Genomic DNA, 17,316 nt, shown 5'->3' on the forward strand with positions numbered 1-17,316 from the left:
TTTTTTAATAAAGTGGCTATTCCTTGCCCCAACAACTCGTCTCTCGATTTATTGGCCTGTTGTGCGGCAAGCAGTACCAGCTGGGACTCAGTAACACCGCCACATCCGAGGACAGATGGGGTGCAGTGGAGGCACCTGCTCCACCTCCCTTCATAAACCACGGTGTGTCCCTCTGCTTCCCTGTCTCCACAAACCCCACAGATCCCCTGATCTACTTCACTTAAACACATTTGCGAGTTTCCAAATGTTACCATTTCTATTAAAGTTTAGCAATTCTAAATAATGCTTGCAAAAAAAAAATGTGAAATACTATTAACGTTAAAAACAGCTTAAAAAAAGTTTCTGCTGTATAGCACAGGGAACTATGTTCAGTATTTTGCAATAACCTTTAATGAAAAAAATGTGAAAACAAATAAGTGTATGTAGATGCATGACTGGGACGTTGTGCTGTACACCAGAAATTGACACATTGTAATTAATGGTACTTCAATTAAAAAACATATTTTAAAACATTTATAAACCTATGACATGTTAACAGAAAAAAAAATAGCCAAACAACTGAAATGCAACGTTTTTAATATATCTATAAACATATAAAATTTCTGATCATTGGGAGTCCCTTGTGATACATTTTACATTTCAGTATAATTAAGAGTCTGGATAATTTGATAAATTGGATTAAACTAGTTCATAGTTTATTCATTATATATAATCTCTTTTGAACTTTAGGATGTATCTGATCCTTTCTATCCATAATTTTCCTCCTAAATATATAAACATTAATGACACACAGAGTAAAAATCTTAGGATTGGGTTTCTTTTTTTTTTTTTAATGGTATCATTGTTTTTATTAAAGGTTGTTTCAAAAAATGGTCTTTGTTGTCAAGACATTTTAAAAATGTGGGTAAGAAGGGCCATTTGTAATTAGAATAGCTAACATATTTACGTGCTTAACAACATCCAAACGCCTTCATATACATAATCTTGATTTTCCAAACAACCTTGGTACAGAAGATAAAGTAACAGATCAAAGAGTTCAAGGTCACATATAAATAGTAAATTTTAAAACTGAGACCAAAATCTGGGCTTCTGCCACCTAGCCCACTGATATTTCCATCCATCCCACCACTTTGTAAATTGGATTCCTCTAGTGAATAGGATAGAGGAGGTGACATTTTAAGAGTATAAGTCATTTCTGTAAGTTACTCATTCAAATTCCTCAATAGTCTTTGCGATTTCCACGTAGTTATATTCTTACCCATGTATTACGTTACAGGAATTTAGATAACCTCAAAAAATTGGGAAAGAAATTTCAGGACTTCTTGCTGTGGTTTTCAAGGCAGCTCAATAGTTCAACTTACATAAGATTTTCATTTTTTAAAAAAAGAACTCTTATTACAGGAACCATACCAAAAGTAAGTTCTTCAGCCTGGTTTCTAAGATCTAACTTTAATCTGAGGGAAAGAAAGCAAATGAGGGTAAGAATATATTGATGATGTAAGGACCCAAGCAATACACTGAGAACTCGCGCCTTTGTCCATTTGTAGCTCTTCTCCATTTCTATTCTTTGAGGGGGACAGAGCACCCAAACTCAGCCCAGTCTACCTGCCATTTAAGATTCATCCTTAAGCCTGAACTCATTCTTCTCTCCAACTGGATGAATTAAGTACTGGGGGTCTCAAAAATTTTCAGCTAAACCAGCATTTATAGTCATGTAACATCTGTTCTGGAAAGTGAAGTTTGTGAAGTCAAATAATCTTACAAATTAGCTGAAACACACAGACGACAGATTTGTTTTTTAAATGTATGTATAGATCCAATCAGACAATATATCATATGAGCAACTGAGAATTTGTCCATTATGATTATAATTGTCATTCATAATATGCCCAGTCTCCATCCACAGGTTGTGAATTCTTACTGCAGCCTTGTGCGTCAAGTGTGGGAATCACTGGTGGAAAAGTTTCCCAGAGGAGTAAATTTGAACTTCAACATGTTCTTGAGAGTTGATAGAATGGATTCGTCATACAGTAAAACCATAAACAAATTTGGAGTTTGATGGCCACAGAATGTATATACCATATGTCAATGTCTTATTCAAACACAGATGTTCAGTACAATGTATTGCATGAATGAATGTATAAATGAGTGAATGAATGAGCATCGCAAAGGAATTTAAGAATTCGAACATGGCCAGAAAAACCCAAGTCCTGCTCCAGGGACCCAACCAGTGTACTCTTCCCGCCACACTCAGTGGAGATCTTGAATCGTCCACTCCTCTCTGCTTAATTACATGAACCACTGGCCCCACCGGAGTAGAGCAGAAACAAATGAAAAATGAGGAGTAAGAAAACCCTAGAGCCCAGCTTTCATTTTGAACCTGATTTTTCGGCTTCCAGAGTTGCTGCTCATTAAACAGGAAAAAAAAAAGGGGGGTTGTAATTTTCAAAACACTTTGCATGTTAACTCATTCCAGATGCAAACAACTTTTAAGGCAAAAGTCACTAGAGGGTAGGTGGTGAACAAGACCTAGTTACCAAATGAGGTCACATAAAAATTAAAAAACACTAAACAGCCCATGCTGTCTGGAGGGATGAGCTACGCAACCCAAGAAAAAATTAAAACCAAATTACAGACACCAATCAGCATTGCGTAATGCACCTGACTCATTTGCATACAATGCAATTATCCTGAGAGGTGCTGAACTCAACACACCCAGCTGGGTTAGTGTGTCTCCAAGGACGTGAGGCGCTGGGCTTTTCCTCTGTGCGTTGGCTGTGTTCCCTCACGACCATGACGACAAATAAACAACTCATCACCAGCTCGCTAGACTTTGAACACTGGAAATAAAAATGATCTAGATCTGTGTGTGGCTAGCATTCAGGCCCTCTTTGATGAACAAGAAACAGGCTGATTCTGAGTCAGAGCTCCCTTTCTAGCTCCATTCTGGGTCAGTCCTCCGGAACATTATATTTGAGCCTGTGTTTTAGAAAACCACTGTTGTTTTATGCTATATAAAGAATTCTTCTTCTGCTGCTTTGTCTTCACCCTGGGCTGGCAGAGGAAGGGCACATTTTGAGATTATCTTCCTTGCACCAAGATCCCTCTGGCCAGCAAGTGACAAAGGATGGATCCTTTCCTTAAAGATTCTGCTGGTTTTGGAAGCAGCTGCCCCTGAGGAAGGGGCTGACGGGCAGGTCGGTGGTGGGCGGGTCTGCAGATCCCTGGGAAATCTACCCAGAAAAGATCGCCTGGGTTCAGAACTGACCACGGTGAATCCTGTGTCAACATTTGTCTCTGCCTCCAGGTTCTCAAAGGTGTTCTCCCAGCTGACAACCTTCATTCTGGCCGTGGGTTCGAGGTGGGGAGGAGGCAGGTGCAGCTGGGAGTCCATGGCTGGGCTGCTGGGTGGGGATGAACAGCCAGGGTTTTTCCACGACGTGTCCCTGGAGCTGTCGGATGCTGGTCTCCCACCAGGCTCAGGGAGATCCGCAGAGCCCACCTTCAACCTCCTACCCCGGCTCCTTCGGCTTCTCGGCTCAAGGGTCCCAACTGCATTGACAGGGGTCAACCTGGAGCCCTGGGCGAGCGTGTCTGCTTCCGAGGTGCCACTCAGAAAGGAACGCTCGCCATTCTTTACACCAAGTCCTGGATTCAATGGGACCTATGAGACAAGGAAAAGAGGAACAAATGTAACCAATATTCTCCATTTACTAAGTGCCAAGAACAGACCACGTCCTATTCACCCTCTGCTAGACAGTGCCCAAAGCAGACTTCCACTAAAGTCAGTTGAATTGAATGGAAGTTATAAGTACAGTCTTCAAAGGGATGAGCTTCCATCTTGCTTCCGGGAGAGTCATTTGACATTACATTCTACCTTTTGTATTTGAACCAATGGAGTCTTTTTCTTCTGGAAATGGAAACTGGCATGATTATTTCTATGTTTAGAAATCACTCAGGGTGGGTATGAGACTATCCAATATGGAGGAGGAAACCTGTAAGTTTTTTATTTTAATTCCTTTGGGTAAATACCAACAAGCACAATGGCTAGATCTTATGGTAAGAGTATGTTTACTTTTGTACAGAAGTGCCAAACTATCTCCTAAAGTGGCTGGACCATTTTGCATTCTGGCCTGCAATGAGTGAGTCCCTGTTGCTCTGTATCTTCACCAGCATTTGGTGTTGATGGCTAATTTTTAAGGTTCATTTTCTTGTTAATTATACTTAAATGTATGGTATGAAACATTAAAAACCCATGAACTTCTGAGACCTAATTTTCAACAACAAAGCAGTAATTATGTTCGAGAGATATAAAGAAAAACTACTCAGTCCTCTCATTTTTTTGTTTTTATTTTTCAGAAGTAAAAATGGGGAAATCCGTAAGTTGGAATCCTGGGGCCCTTATTTAATTTTCTAGCAACCATGAATGGAAAGAGAAGCCAGAATAGATTCTCCTCACCCCTTAAAGCTGTCTCAGATCTGAACAAAATTGGTCCCAAAGCCACAGCCAGAGCCGAGACGTCTCAGGGCAGTCAGGAGGTGCCTTCGCAAGCCAGGTCTACAGTCACTGGGCCCTGCTGAGCCAGCCCAGAGCCCCCCTCGACTCAACTCCACTCACCCAGTCCCAGGGCCCCTCCATTGGGCCATGTCCCCTTACAAAGCTCCATCTCTGAAACCAAGGGCATTTAAATCAAGCCCTCTCGGGCCCCCACCCACTCCTTCCAGCGCCAGCAGTCAGTTCTCTCACTACATCTGCTCTTCAGCATCAACACCTCCTTCCCTGCTTTCTCCTCGTCAGCCCCTCTGTCTTCACTGCCTTCCACAGTCACGGTCTTGAGTCCAAAGACCATCACTTCCACCATCTCCTCATACCTCCTATAGCTCCAGCTCCCCTGTACTATCCCCATTCTATCATCGCCTCCCTCAAAAATCTCCCAACCCTGGATCCATCTACCTATGCGTGTTTCCTGAACTCATACCCAGGCTGCTGAAGAAAGCACACGACTGTTGGGATTGGCACCACCATGAAGGTGTGGTTTCCCGTTTCGCGAGGCTACCTGCGGTCCTCCTGCTTTCCTTAGTCATCTCTCTCCATTCACAACAGGTGTCTCAGACCTTTCTGAACTGTCCTCAATGCTTCAGTGGCACAAATTCTCATTCAATCTCTCATCAGATGGCCTCACCAGTGACATTACAGAGAAAACAAAAGCCATTACTGGTTAGCAGCTCTCTTGGTGTCCGATCACCAAACTTACCTGCAACTTCAAACATTCTTTCCACAACAAAAGTGACCAGTCTCCATCAAGACTGTGAATTCCACCACCTTCTGCCTTCCTGGGGACCTCACCCTATCAGTTATAGATTTTCTCCCACTTTATTACCTCATTTCTTCAATCTCTCTCTCTCTCTTTCCCCCTCTACTCTTTTCTATCAGCAATTACACCTGCTTAAGTCTACATTGAAAAACATATTCCCCTCTGCCCCTCCAGCTCTCTCTCCTCTTTCACAGGCAAACCTCTTTACAGAATTTGTCCACACTCACCTTCCTACTAACCTTCCCTTACTTCCTGTACGCACGAGGTTGACTTTGCCTCCTGCCGCTCCACTGAAATTGCTTTTGCCGAGATCACCTGCAGTCAGCCTCCTTGTCATTTCTTTCTAGTTGAACTGCAGTAGAATTTTACAAGGTTGACCTTTCCCCTTTACATTTGAAGCCTTCTCCTTAAACTTCTATGTCAGCACTTTTTTTTTTCAATTTTCTCCTTCCTTTCCAGCCACCATCTCTCAGTTTCCACTGAAGGAGCCTCTCCCCACTTCAGTTCATTATAGGTCACATTTCAGTGTTAGCCTCGGCCATCTTCCCTTCTGACTCTACACATGCTCCCAGAGCAACCTTATCGAAGCCCATGCCTTCAATTATTATCTAAATGATGATGGCTTCTGAAAGTATAGTTACAGTTCAGATCTGTTTCTTAAGCATCATGCCTACCTATTCTACTGTCTCTTTTTTGGGGGGTGGGGGGTAATTAGATTTATTTATTTATTTATTTATTTATTTATTTATAAGAGGAGGTACTGGGGATTGAACCCAGGACCTCCTGCATGCTGAGCATGTGCTCTATACTGAGCTATCCCCCACCCCCCCGCCAATGCCTACTGTCTTCCAGGCACAAGCTCCTAAAACTCAACACGCCCAAAATCTGTCCCACTTACTCCCTTACTCTGGTGTCATTAGCCACATGTTCACCAAGCAAGAGTACCAGTTTCTCTTCTCCAGCCCCCATGTCATCCATTCGCTTGGATTCTGCTTCCCAAAGATCTCTCAGGTCGTCCTGTCTCTCCATGTCCACGGCCATTAATCCGAGGGCAGGCTGCTGTCATCTCTAGTCTGAATTACTGCAGCAGCCATCTGACGGGACTCCCTGTGAATCAGTTCTCCACTCCACTACCAGAGAAGCTTTGAAAACAGTTTTAATCAAGTCACCCTCCTGCTTCAGATGGCTTCCTACCCATCTTAGGGTGAATTCTAGGCCCTTTGACAGGGGCTAGCACCCCATTCAGTCTGACCCCTACTCCTTCCTGGTAACTCACCACTTCCCGTTCAACCCCCACTTACCAAAATCAAACTTCCTTCCGTGCCTTGGGCATCATCAGCTCTTCCCTAATACCAGGATTTGTGTCTATTATTTCCTCTGTCTGGGCTCTGTCATCTCTAACCCTTTTCCCTAAAAATGCCTACCTATTGTTAACTCCACGCTTACACACCATTTCCTCTCAGAAGCCTTCTCCATGTCACTGAATCGGAGTCAGGTGCCCCTAAATATTGGCCCTGCCACTTATTAGTTGTGGGACTGTAGACAAGTTACCTAATTTTTCTGTGCCTCGGTTTCCTCATCTATAAAAGGAGGTAATAATAAGTACCAAGGTCATAGAGTTGTTAGGACATAGAAGTGTTAAACATAGTTGGCTATTATCACCATCATTAATGTTACTCCCGGCTCTCCTAGCAACCTGCACTTGCCATATCGTACGTAGTAGTTACCACCCTCTTTTGCACTTGTTTGCTCAAATTCTCTGTATCTTCTCTAGACTTTGGCAGCTGGAAGAACAGGGGTTGTATACACTTTCTCCATCATTGTACCCCCGGCACCTAGCACAGTGCCTAACACACAGTAAGTGATCATTGGATGTTTGCTGGATACATAGATAAAGCTTAATGCCTAACAACATATAAGTTGTTTGCATGTAGACGTGTATGGATAAGTAGACTCTATAAATTAGGCCCCTAATTATTGGACGTTAGGTAAATATAAAGTCTTATCAAGAAACTGACAAATGGCTTCATATGGATGGCCATTTCTGCAATCTTTTTGAAGAGAGAGAATATCAACTTTTCTTTTTTTTAAGAGACGTCTAAGATCATTAGACCTTATGGCAAAAGCGAAAGATTATTAATGTAGAAATTCAGATGTGTGCAGTTGGAGTAAAGGATTTCCAGGAGAAACATAATGCTGAGTGACTGAGATAAATCACTTGAGAGAGGATAAAGTTCCTCTGGCCAAAAAAATCAATTGAAATGCATTTGTAGGAATTCTGATCGTTCAGAGCCCATCTTTCTAAGCAATATTTGTAAAATGTTACAAGTTGAGAGCTAGCTGTTTCCAAGCTTCAGGGAACATTGGCAACTATCTCTCAATGAACAGGAAGACCACTTGTCATTCATCTGAGTCTAAACACTCGAGAAACAAGAGAACATACATCGCTAAAAAAGAATCAAGCTATTAAGGGGCAGACTGACAGCATGAAGGGAAAATAACATTGTCCCTTACAAAAAGGGATTCCAAGAGACAACAAGAGAAGGTTTCTCCTACACTGGGGGGAAAAAGATTGCATGGGAGCAAATTATATAGACTATAAGAAAACCAAAAACAATGCCAAACTTGCTTCCTTAAGAGTTGAATCTAATCTCTTCCAATTAATTGATCTTCTGAAAGGTACTTATTGTATTTGATTAGCCAAAATAAATGATATTAACCTGCTATTTATAGCAGCAGCAACCTTCTGAGCAATAAAGGGCGGCATAAACCCAAGTATTGAGTGAGAGCGACAGTGTAGGGATGGAAGAGTGTGTGTGTGAGTGAGTGTGTGTGCAGGGTATGGAAAATGGGAAGGAAATAAGGAACAGAGAGAGAGTAATACATTCAGAGTCAGTACAGCTGAGAGACTCAGAAATGAGAAAGGAGCCCCCAAGAAATGGCTCAGAAGAAGCGCATGAGTTACTTGCTGCATGAGAGACTACCTTCTTCTATTTTTAAATGGCTAATAAAGAATATCAAGAGAACTCAGCTAAAGGTCTGTTGATAAAAAGAAAAGAGATATATGTTTGCCTATGCCCAACTAGCTTCTGGAATATTTACTTCTCTGAAGAGACAACTTATTTCCTGACAGCAAGCAATCAATCAACAAACATTTCAGAAGCAGCTGTCTGTCTGGTGCTCTGCTGGAAATAAACAGCTACGATAAAATACTGAAAAGATAGGGCGAGTCACATACTCCCAAATTACATGGTGCAAGAATGAGGAATTATGTCAAAAGTTATGTGTTACAAAATTTAGGTGTAAAATGTCCTAGTTAGGAATGAGCTTGCGGCAAGTTTCACAGAGGAGGTGCTGTTGGAGCAGAGCCTCAGAGGATGGACAAGTGAAGGGGAAGGGAAAGATGTCACCGGACAAGGGACAGCTCAGCCCATACACGGAGGCAGATATCTGTAAAGTGGAATATTATTCAACCTGTAAAATAATAAAATTCTGACACATGCTACGGATGAACCTTGAAAACATTATATGGAATGAAATAAGTCAGACACAGAAGGACAAATATTATATGATGTCACTTATTTGAGGTCCCTAGAAAAGACAACTTTACAGAATAGAGGTTACCAGGGACTGAGGGGAGGGCAGAATGGGGAGTTATTGTTTAATGGGTACAGTTCCTGTTTGCGGTGATAAACATTTCTGGAAATGGATAGTAGTGATGATGGCACAAGTGCAAATGTCCTTAATGGCACTGAATTCTACACTTAAAATGGTTAAAGTGATCAATTTTACGTTACATATATTTTACAACAATAAAAAAAAAAAGTACCTGAGTGCAAGAGTGAGCTTAGAGTTCTGAAAAGAAGGTTGGGATAACCAAAGAATGAGGCAGCAAAGGAAGCTAAGAAGTGGGACCCAATTATGAAGGCACCTCGATATTCAGACAAGTGAGTTTTAATTTTATTTGCTAACTTTTGCTCCTGAGCTAACAAGGAACGTAAATCCAGCCATTGTTTAAAAATGCTTTCAACGGTGCTGTGCAGATAAAGCAGAAGCCTGGAGCCAGAGTGAAGAGCTGGAATGTTGTAATAATAATGCACATTTGAAGTTATGTGGGTTTACAGAAGGAAAAGGCAAAAAAGAAATGCTGCAAAGGAGAGCAAGGACAGTGGGTGCTGACTGAATGTGGGGCTTCTGAAAAGAGAGGCGAGAATGACCGATGTTTCAAAACCTGTGCAGTAGGGGGATGCCCAGGGCCAGAGGAGTTGCAGGCAGGGCTGTGGATAATGGCTTTGGTTTTGTTTGGATTGAATTTGAGATGAGGGTGAGACATTGGGTTTAAATTGTCTTACAGGGAGTTCAAAAAGCCCCAAGCTCAAAAGACAGGGGAGATGCAATACAGGAGTAAGCTGAACAAAGATGATAACTAAATCCCCAGGGTGGACTTTATTTCTTAATCTTAGGGAGACCGTTAGCTTAGGACAGTGGTCCTCAACTGGGGGAAATTTCACCCCTCTACAGAGCATTTGGTAATGTCTGGAGACATTTTTGGTTGTCATAGCTGCAGGGAGGTGGGGTTGGTGCTACTAGCATCGAATTCTGGAGCCAGGAATGTGCTAAATATCCTACAATGCACAGGACATCTCCCCCACAGCAAAGCATCACCTAGTCTGAAATGTCAATAGTGCCGAGGTGGAGAAAACCTGATTTAGGGGCAAGAAGAGTTGAATCTTTGAAAAAAAATTGGCAAAATGATAGAGAGATAGAATAAACCCCTTAATTAAATGAACTGAGTTATTGAAGCCCACTGAAGAGAAAGTTTCAAGGCAGGAGTGGTCAGCATTTATCAACACTGCTGACCCTGACTTCAGACACCAGTGGACTTAGAGAGAGCAACCACTCTCCTAGCACCTGTATGACAGGTGAGGACACAGGGCAAACAGCAGCCCCCAAGGCGGGAGAGACAGATGGATGGATACAGGGAGTCACGGCTTCCCGGAGCAGATACTCAGGAGTGGAAACCACTGCAGGAACCAGCATGGGGCCAGGGAGACACAGGCTGTAACTGACAAATGGATGGAGGCTTCGTGTGAACAACCAGAGAGTCAAAAACTCCAGGGGACCCAGTCATGAGGGAGCCCCACAGTTTTGTGAGATTCACCTCTAGGAGATAGAACAGATTCTCTTAATAAATATCAGAGATATACCCCCTTGTGCTTCTGGAAGGGGAAGAAGAAAGGGACTATTGACTTAATTGAAGTTTAGTTAATTTATAATGTTGTGTTAGTTTCTGGTGTGCAGCATTGTGATTCAGATACATATATATACATGTATACGTGTGTGTGTGTGTATTCTTTTTCAGATTCTTTTCCATTATAGGTTATTACAAGATACTAAATATAGTTTCCTGTGCTATTCAGTATGTCCTTGTTGTTTACCTGTTTTATATATAATACTGTGTATCTGTTAATCCCAAACTCCTAATTTATCATTCCTCCCCTTTTCCCTTTGGTAACCATAAATTGTTTTTTATGTCTGTAAACCTGTTTCTGTTTTGTAAATAAGTTCATTTGTATCATTTTCTTAGGTTCCGCATTTAAGTGATATCATATGATATTTGTCTTTCTCTGTCTGACTTAATTCACCTAGCATGATAATTTCTAGGTGAAAAAGGACCATTTTTAAGTACGCCAAAGCACTCTGTTCTGAAAAGGCCTGCTCTCCTGGGAAACTTGATTAACCAGAGCCTAACCTGCTGGGGTATCATCAGAGCCAAACTGACCTGGGGGATGAGAAATACCTAACTCCAGCCTTCCACATGAGAGAAGGGAAGTACTCAGTCCCAGCCCCCTCCAGCCATTCTGTAAACACTTGTGACATTCACAGTTCAAGGTATAGACTCACTAAGACTGAGACCTAATTATGGAATGCTTCCCCTCCCCCAACTCCTTACCATCACATTGGTAAAGGCTTATTTACAGTGATTCCTTTACCTGCTACATTTTACCTGTCTATCAAGAAAAAATTACAAGGCATTGCAAAAGGTAAAAAACACAATTTGATAAGACAGCCAGCATCAGAGCCAGACGCGGCAGGGATGTTGGGATTATCTGAACAGTCATTTAAAACAACTCCGATTAATATGCTAAAGACTCTAATAGATAAAGTAGACAGCATGCAAGAACAGATGGCAATGTGAAAAGAGAGATGGTAATCCTAAAAAAAGAACCAAAAAGATAAAAATAATAACAATAATAACAGAAATAAAGAATGTCTTGGATGGGTTTATTGGTAGACAAAACACAGCTGAGAAAAGAATCGCTGAGCCAGAGAACATATCAATAGAATCCTTGAAAATGAAAAAGAAAGAGGGAAAAAAAAGACCAAAAAAAAAAAAAAAAACCCAAAAAACAAAACAGACTCTCCAATGACTGTGGGACAGTACACACAGAATGGGAATACCAGAAGAAGAAAGAGAGAAAGGAAGAGAAGAAACATCTGAAATCATAATGACTGAGAATTTCCCCCAATTCATGTCAGACACCAAGATGCATCCACCAAGGACTGAGACAGAATGATGAAAAAAGCCAAATGGAGAACAGGGTAGCCCAAGGTAGGCACTCAACAAATCCTTACTGAATTAATAAACATGGACATGATCGTGTATCCATACAGTCATTTATTGAATATCTACTACGTACCTTAAGATCACTCTCATCGAAACTACACATCCTAGGCTCTGAGAAGCATCAGACAGCCCGCACTGACAAGAGGGCAGGCGGGAAAAGGCACAGCAAGACAGAGACGATAATTGCACAGCTCTGCACGACCTCTACTGTTTCTACTTTACAAAGCACCTCCACGTATATTCTCTTTTGATCCTCATAATGCAAATTGTACATGTCAGTCCCATTCAGAGGCTCTACCAGTGACTGCTGACTACAGTCAAGTAAAATAGAACCTACTTGGCAAGGCTTTTGCTCATTCACACAGGAATGAATTTGCCTACCATGTGTCAGATGCTGTTCTAGATACTGGGAGTATATGGGTGGATCAGAAAAGGTCCCTGTCCTCATGGTGCTTACCTTCCACTGGCTGACCACGTCCCTGATGATGCGGCCTCTGCCCACCTGCCCACCCTCTTCCTCCAACCCCCTCCCTCCACTCCAGCCACATGGGACCACAGGCAGTTTTCTGAACATGCCTGCTAGGGAAATGCTACATCATACATTGTTACCCACCATCGCCTCTTTTTGGAATATCTTCTTCCCTTCTCCTTCTGGCTACTTCCTTCTGGGCCATCTAGCTCAAGCAGGTGCAGGCATCACCCTCCCCGGGTCTGGCATCCTCCCTCCCCTAGCCTGCGCACCACACATCCATCCCAGCCTTGAGGAAGGGCTCCATGTGGAGAGGCTAACTTGTGGTTATAGCTCTCCTTTCAATAGGCATTATTTCCTTTCTCTGGTGGACATCAGTCATTTGTGCCACCCAGTACTTGTCCCCCCTTCCCTGGGGACCCCTGCCTTCACCAGGAGAGTTTGAGTCCACAAAAAATCTAGGGGCACAGCATAGTAAAGAATTTACCTCACAACTAAGCTCATCCACACAAGCCCATTGCCCTGAATGCTGTTATTGGTTTAGAGGAGAATCTGACCCAAGGTGGTCCAACTGAAGTGAAGTCCAGTTTGTTGGACCATCATAGGGTGAGGAGCTCGCAAGGATGTGGTCCTCAGAGCTGCGAGCAGCCAGCCGGTGACCTCAGGGACCTGTCTGAGGAACTGGCAGAGCCATGAGTAGGATCCTAACTTAACTGCTTAGGACCCAGGCTACTTACTTACAAAAGTCAATGCAATTATAAACGCCCCTCCCTCTCCGCCCCAAGGGAGATAGGCTGGGTTTTCCTTCCTGACAAATTCACCCCACTATAGGAGGGAAGAGGCTGTCCTTCATGTGAATTGTAGCCAAGCCTTGCTATGCTTCCTTCAGGGACTTTTATATGACACCAGAAACAGAAGTTTCCAGAAGATAACCCCCCATTTGGTTTGCAAAAGCCTAGACACATTGACATTTTTCTCCAAAACACTATTCTGCACACCCCAAATTTGACTTCACTTTCCAAAATAATTAAGCTGTATAAGCCATGGTTCAGAATTGAAATGTCAGTTAGCCTTTAAAACCAAAATGATTAAAACTGTGTCCCCTGCTGCACACACATATTAAATTTTTGCTTGACAGTGAGGTTTAAATTCTGGAGATTAACTAAAGCTGAAGGGAAAAATTTAGATGCCTTGGAAATAAGTGAGTTACACAACAGATAACTAACAGGAACAGTGCTCGTCCACCTTATGTGAATAAGAAAGTAAATAATTTAGAGATCATTTGATATAGAATCAATAGGACTCATATTTTATTAATAACTCAAAGCTGATGACAACAGAATTAATCAAAGGAAAGGTAATTCATCTTCTAGCTTGTTTTTAGTTTATCCAATAGGCCTTAAAGGGGTTTCTGACAATTTCTCAAGGACAGAAGCCATCGAAATTTTGCTGTGAATATCACGTACACCTCCTGCCTACACACACTTCACACACACACACACACAAACACATACACACACACAGCACTGGACTGCAGGAGTTAAACAACATGGCTTTGGAGACAGGTGAACACTTCCTCTTGCGTCTTGGGCAAGTAACTGATCCCTCTACCCCTCAGTTCTCCCTTCTGCAAAACTGTCCAGGTTGTAAGAAGGACTAAATGAAGTAATCAATGTGAAATTCTTAATCTAGGGCATACTATGAACAATAACAGCTAAAACTGCCTTCTAGGCACTGTCTTAAGCACTTTGTAAGTGTTAGGTGATCTAGTAGAGATAACAACCTGTAGTCTAGGAAGATGCTAAGATTCCCCTCACCGTGTTAATGAAGAAACTGAGGCTCAAAATCACAGAGCTACTAAAGGGCAAGGCTCGGGTGTCGCATACGTCATAAAAAATGACGTGTGGTAGCGATCGTGACTGTGTTTGTTTTCAATAGGGTGCTTATAAAAGAAGGCTTTCATGCCAAGATTTTCTTTGGAAGGGTTCTAACCAGATACCTAACTTGGTTTGGGGTAAAATACGACAATGATGCAAGATGCTTAAAAATTAATGCTTAAAATTAATCAACAGGACCACAAACTTAACATCCCCAACCATTCATTACAGCTTCAATTTTCTTAGGAAGGAAAGATGGAAAGAACTGATATTTCTGAACCCAAAGGGTGGGCAAAGTATTTACATCCAGCTGGAGCGTGGGTAAAGGAAAATCTGAGAAATGAGGTGTTGTCTGATTCTGCAGCAAACAACCTGTGGAAGCTACCAGCTCACAGAGTCTGAAGTTCCTGATCTGTCAGATGAGAGGATTTTATTAAATCAGGGACTCTCAACCGCACTACAAGCTACGTATTAGAATCATCCAAGGAGCTTTTAAAAAATATCCAAACCTAGGTGCCCCCAAAGAATCTAATCTGCGGCCCTGGGATGCAGCCGCGGCATAAGAATGTTTGAAAACTCCCCCAGAGATTCTGATACACAACCAAGGTTGAAAACCACTGCCTTAAATCATCTCTCGGACATAAAACTACGCAGGTCCACGTGCATCTAAAGCTCACAGAGGCGGAAAGGAAATACCTGAAGCAGAATCGTGTTGCCATCGTAGTCCTGCGTTTGCCACCGGGTGCGGCTGATGGGGACGCACGGATGGGGCAGGAGAGGCACTAACTGGCCGATCTCTTGAACCTTGAACTGCAACACCGAAGCCTCTTTCGGGTCCACCGACGTCCCCAGGGGCAGCTGCTTCAGGGAGAGCTGCAGAGCAAAGCTCTCGGTGGCGTAGAGCACAAAGACACACACGTTGCTCTTCTGCGAGGTGGCTTCCCTCTGCAGAATCATCTCATAGAGCCTGACGGCGTCCTCGTAGTTATCAAAGCTGCAGTAGAGCGTCACTCTCAGGACCTCGGTGCCACCGTGCACCTGCCTCACACCCCACACGGGCATCTGGCTGTCCAGACTGTAGAACTCCTGGTTGGCAAGAAGGTAGGGGCACGGCCTTCCCTGCGCGCTCTGGGCGGAGTAGCACTGCCACGGCCAGTGCTGCAGGCAGTCAAGCACGCGAAGGAGCCGCTCCTCTCCGAGGCTTTCGTGCAGGAAGAGCAGAACAGACATCCCGGGGAAGCGTGACCGCTTGGAGTGGCACTTGGTGTAGTATTTCACCGGACTGACCCGCTCGGACACCAGAAAGAGACGGACCTCCGGGCAAATGCAGTCCAGGAGCTGGTCCAGAGTTTGCTGCAGAAGTGAGCCGTGCCCAGAGTTGGCCAGGAGGTGGACAGTCATGGCCAGCGTCTCCTGGGTCTCGCCCATCTTGTGGATGCTGAGGACCGCAGAGGATGCAAGCCGGGAGGGCTCGCTGGTCAAGCTTCTGAAATGACGGGAGGGGCGGGCAGTTCCCAAGCGCAGCCTTCAGCGACTTCAGAGCCAAGCCCTCCACGGGTGCTCCTGGCGGTCGCCGGCCACACGGTGAGAGAACCTCCCTCAGTGCGCACATCAGCCTCCACGACGCACGGCGGGCGCGGGGGCGAGGTCCCTCGGCGGGGGCACGATGTGACTGTGCGTGCAGGGCTGTTTCAGGCGCTCCCAGGGTTTCTGTTTGATCTAAAAGCCTATAATCCTGAGAAACACCCGAGTGGGTGGTTCTTACAGACACTCAGTAAAGGAAATGACCGGGCAAAAAGGAACAGGAGTCAGCTCTGTGAGGCTGATAACAATCTGTTTAGTTGAAAAGACATCCATTTTATGGACCACAGTGGGTTCTGATTTCCTCCCTACTTCCCTCTGCGTTTACAGTAGCCGCCAGGCCACCTGAACACAATGACTGCTTTAACAATTCTCAGAACTTGTCCTTTTGCCAGGATTTTCTTTCCCCTTTGTCTTTTTGTTTTATCTTTGAACAATTGATGCCAGGGCATGGAAGAGAAGATATTTTATTGAAATAATTTTGACTGCTTACGGATAATGGTTTGCTCAGCTGCCAAGTCAGAGGATACTTAAAAGACCATTAGTCGTGCCCATTCTTTAGAAACAGTGAGTGTTTTCCAACGTCAGTAATAATCATTGTTCACATCTATTGACGTCAGAAACTGTGCTAGAGCTTTACATTAATTGGTTTAATCCTCCAGTAAACCTCTGAAGAAGAGACAATTGTCCCCAAGCTACTGAGGAAGAAACTGAGTCACACAAAAGCCAAATCATTTGCCCAAGATCTTGCAGCCAAGAAGTGGCTGAGGGGAGATTTGAACCCAGAAACTGAATGGTCTCCCTGTGAGCCAGTTAGGAGGTGCCTCTCAGGGACCCAGATGTCCCAGACTGGATTTTCTTTCTAATTTTAAGGAAAGGGTGCCAAAGCCAGTTCTAGGTGGGGACATAAATTTCCCAGAGACTGTGTGCTGTTGTACTTTAAACTGAATAACCTTCAGTAAGAATATCCAAGCTCTAAACATATTCCGATAGCTGTGCTTCTAAACAGGTGTTGGCAAGCACGTATTTCTAAGCGTAATTCTTGAAATAAGTAGCTGATTAATGCTTATAATGGAACATGGTGTGGCTTGATTTTTTATAAAGTAAAAAGCACTTTTGTGACGAAAAACATAACTTACTCTAACTTTATTTTATATAGGTTGATGGCTTTTTTTTTTAACATTTTTATTGATTTATAATCATTTTACCATGTTGTGTCAAATTCCAGTGTCGAGCCCAATTTTTCAGTTATACATGAACATATATATATTCATTGTCACATTTTTTTTCTCTGTGAGCTACCACAAGATCTTGTGCTATACAGTATAATCTTGTTTATCTACTCTACAATTTTGAAATCCCATCTATCCCTTCCTACCCTCCGCCCCCTTGGCATATAGGTTGATGGCTTTGATAGTATAAGAACCAAATTTAACATCAAATATT

At 43.1% G+C, this 17,316-nt stretch overlaps 1 protein-coding gene across 1 annotated transcript; it reads right to left on the reverse strand.

Moving 5' to 3' along the window:
• Window positions 1-609: 609 nt before the first annotated feature.
• On the reverse strand, window positions 610-15,928 carry FAM124B (family with sequence similarity 124 member B). The gene is made up of 2 exons (XM_010979103.3): window positions 14,986-15,928; window positions 610-3,664 (listed from the first exon to the last, which is right to left on the reverse strand). Exons 1-2 carry the CDS (start codon window positions 15,715-15,717, stop codon window positions 3,011-3,013), a joined length of 1,386 nt encoding a protein of 461 aa, XP_010977405.2. The 5' UTR covers window positions 15,718-15,928; the 3' UTR covers window positions 610-3,010.
• Window positions 15,929-17,316: the final 1,388 nt, after the last annotated feature.

The sequence above is a fragment of the Camelus dromedarius genome, chromosome 4 (genome assembly GCF_036321535.1).
Source record: "Camelus dromedarius isolate mCamDro1 chromosome 4, mCamDro1.pat, whole genome shotgun sequence".
In the NCBI taxonomy this organism is placed as follows: Eukaryota; Metazoa; Chordata; class Mammalia; order Artiodactyla; family Camelidae; genus Camelus; species Camelus dromedarius.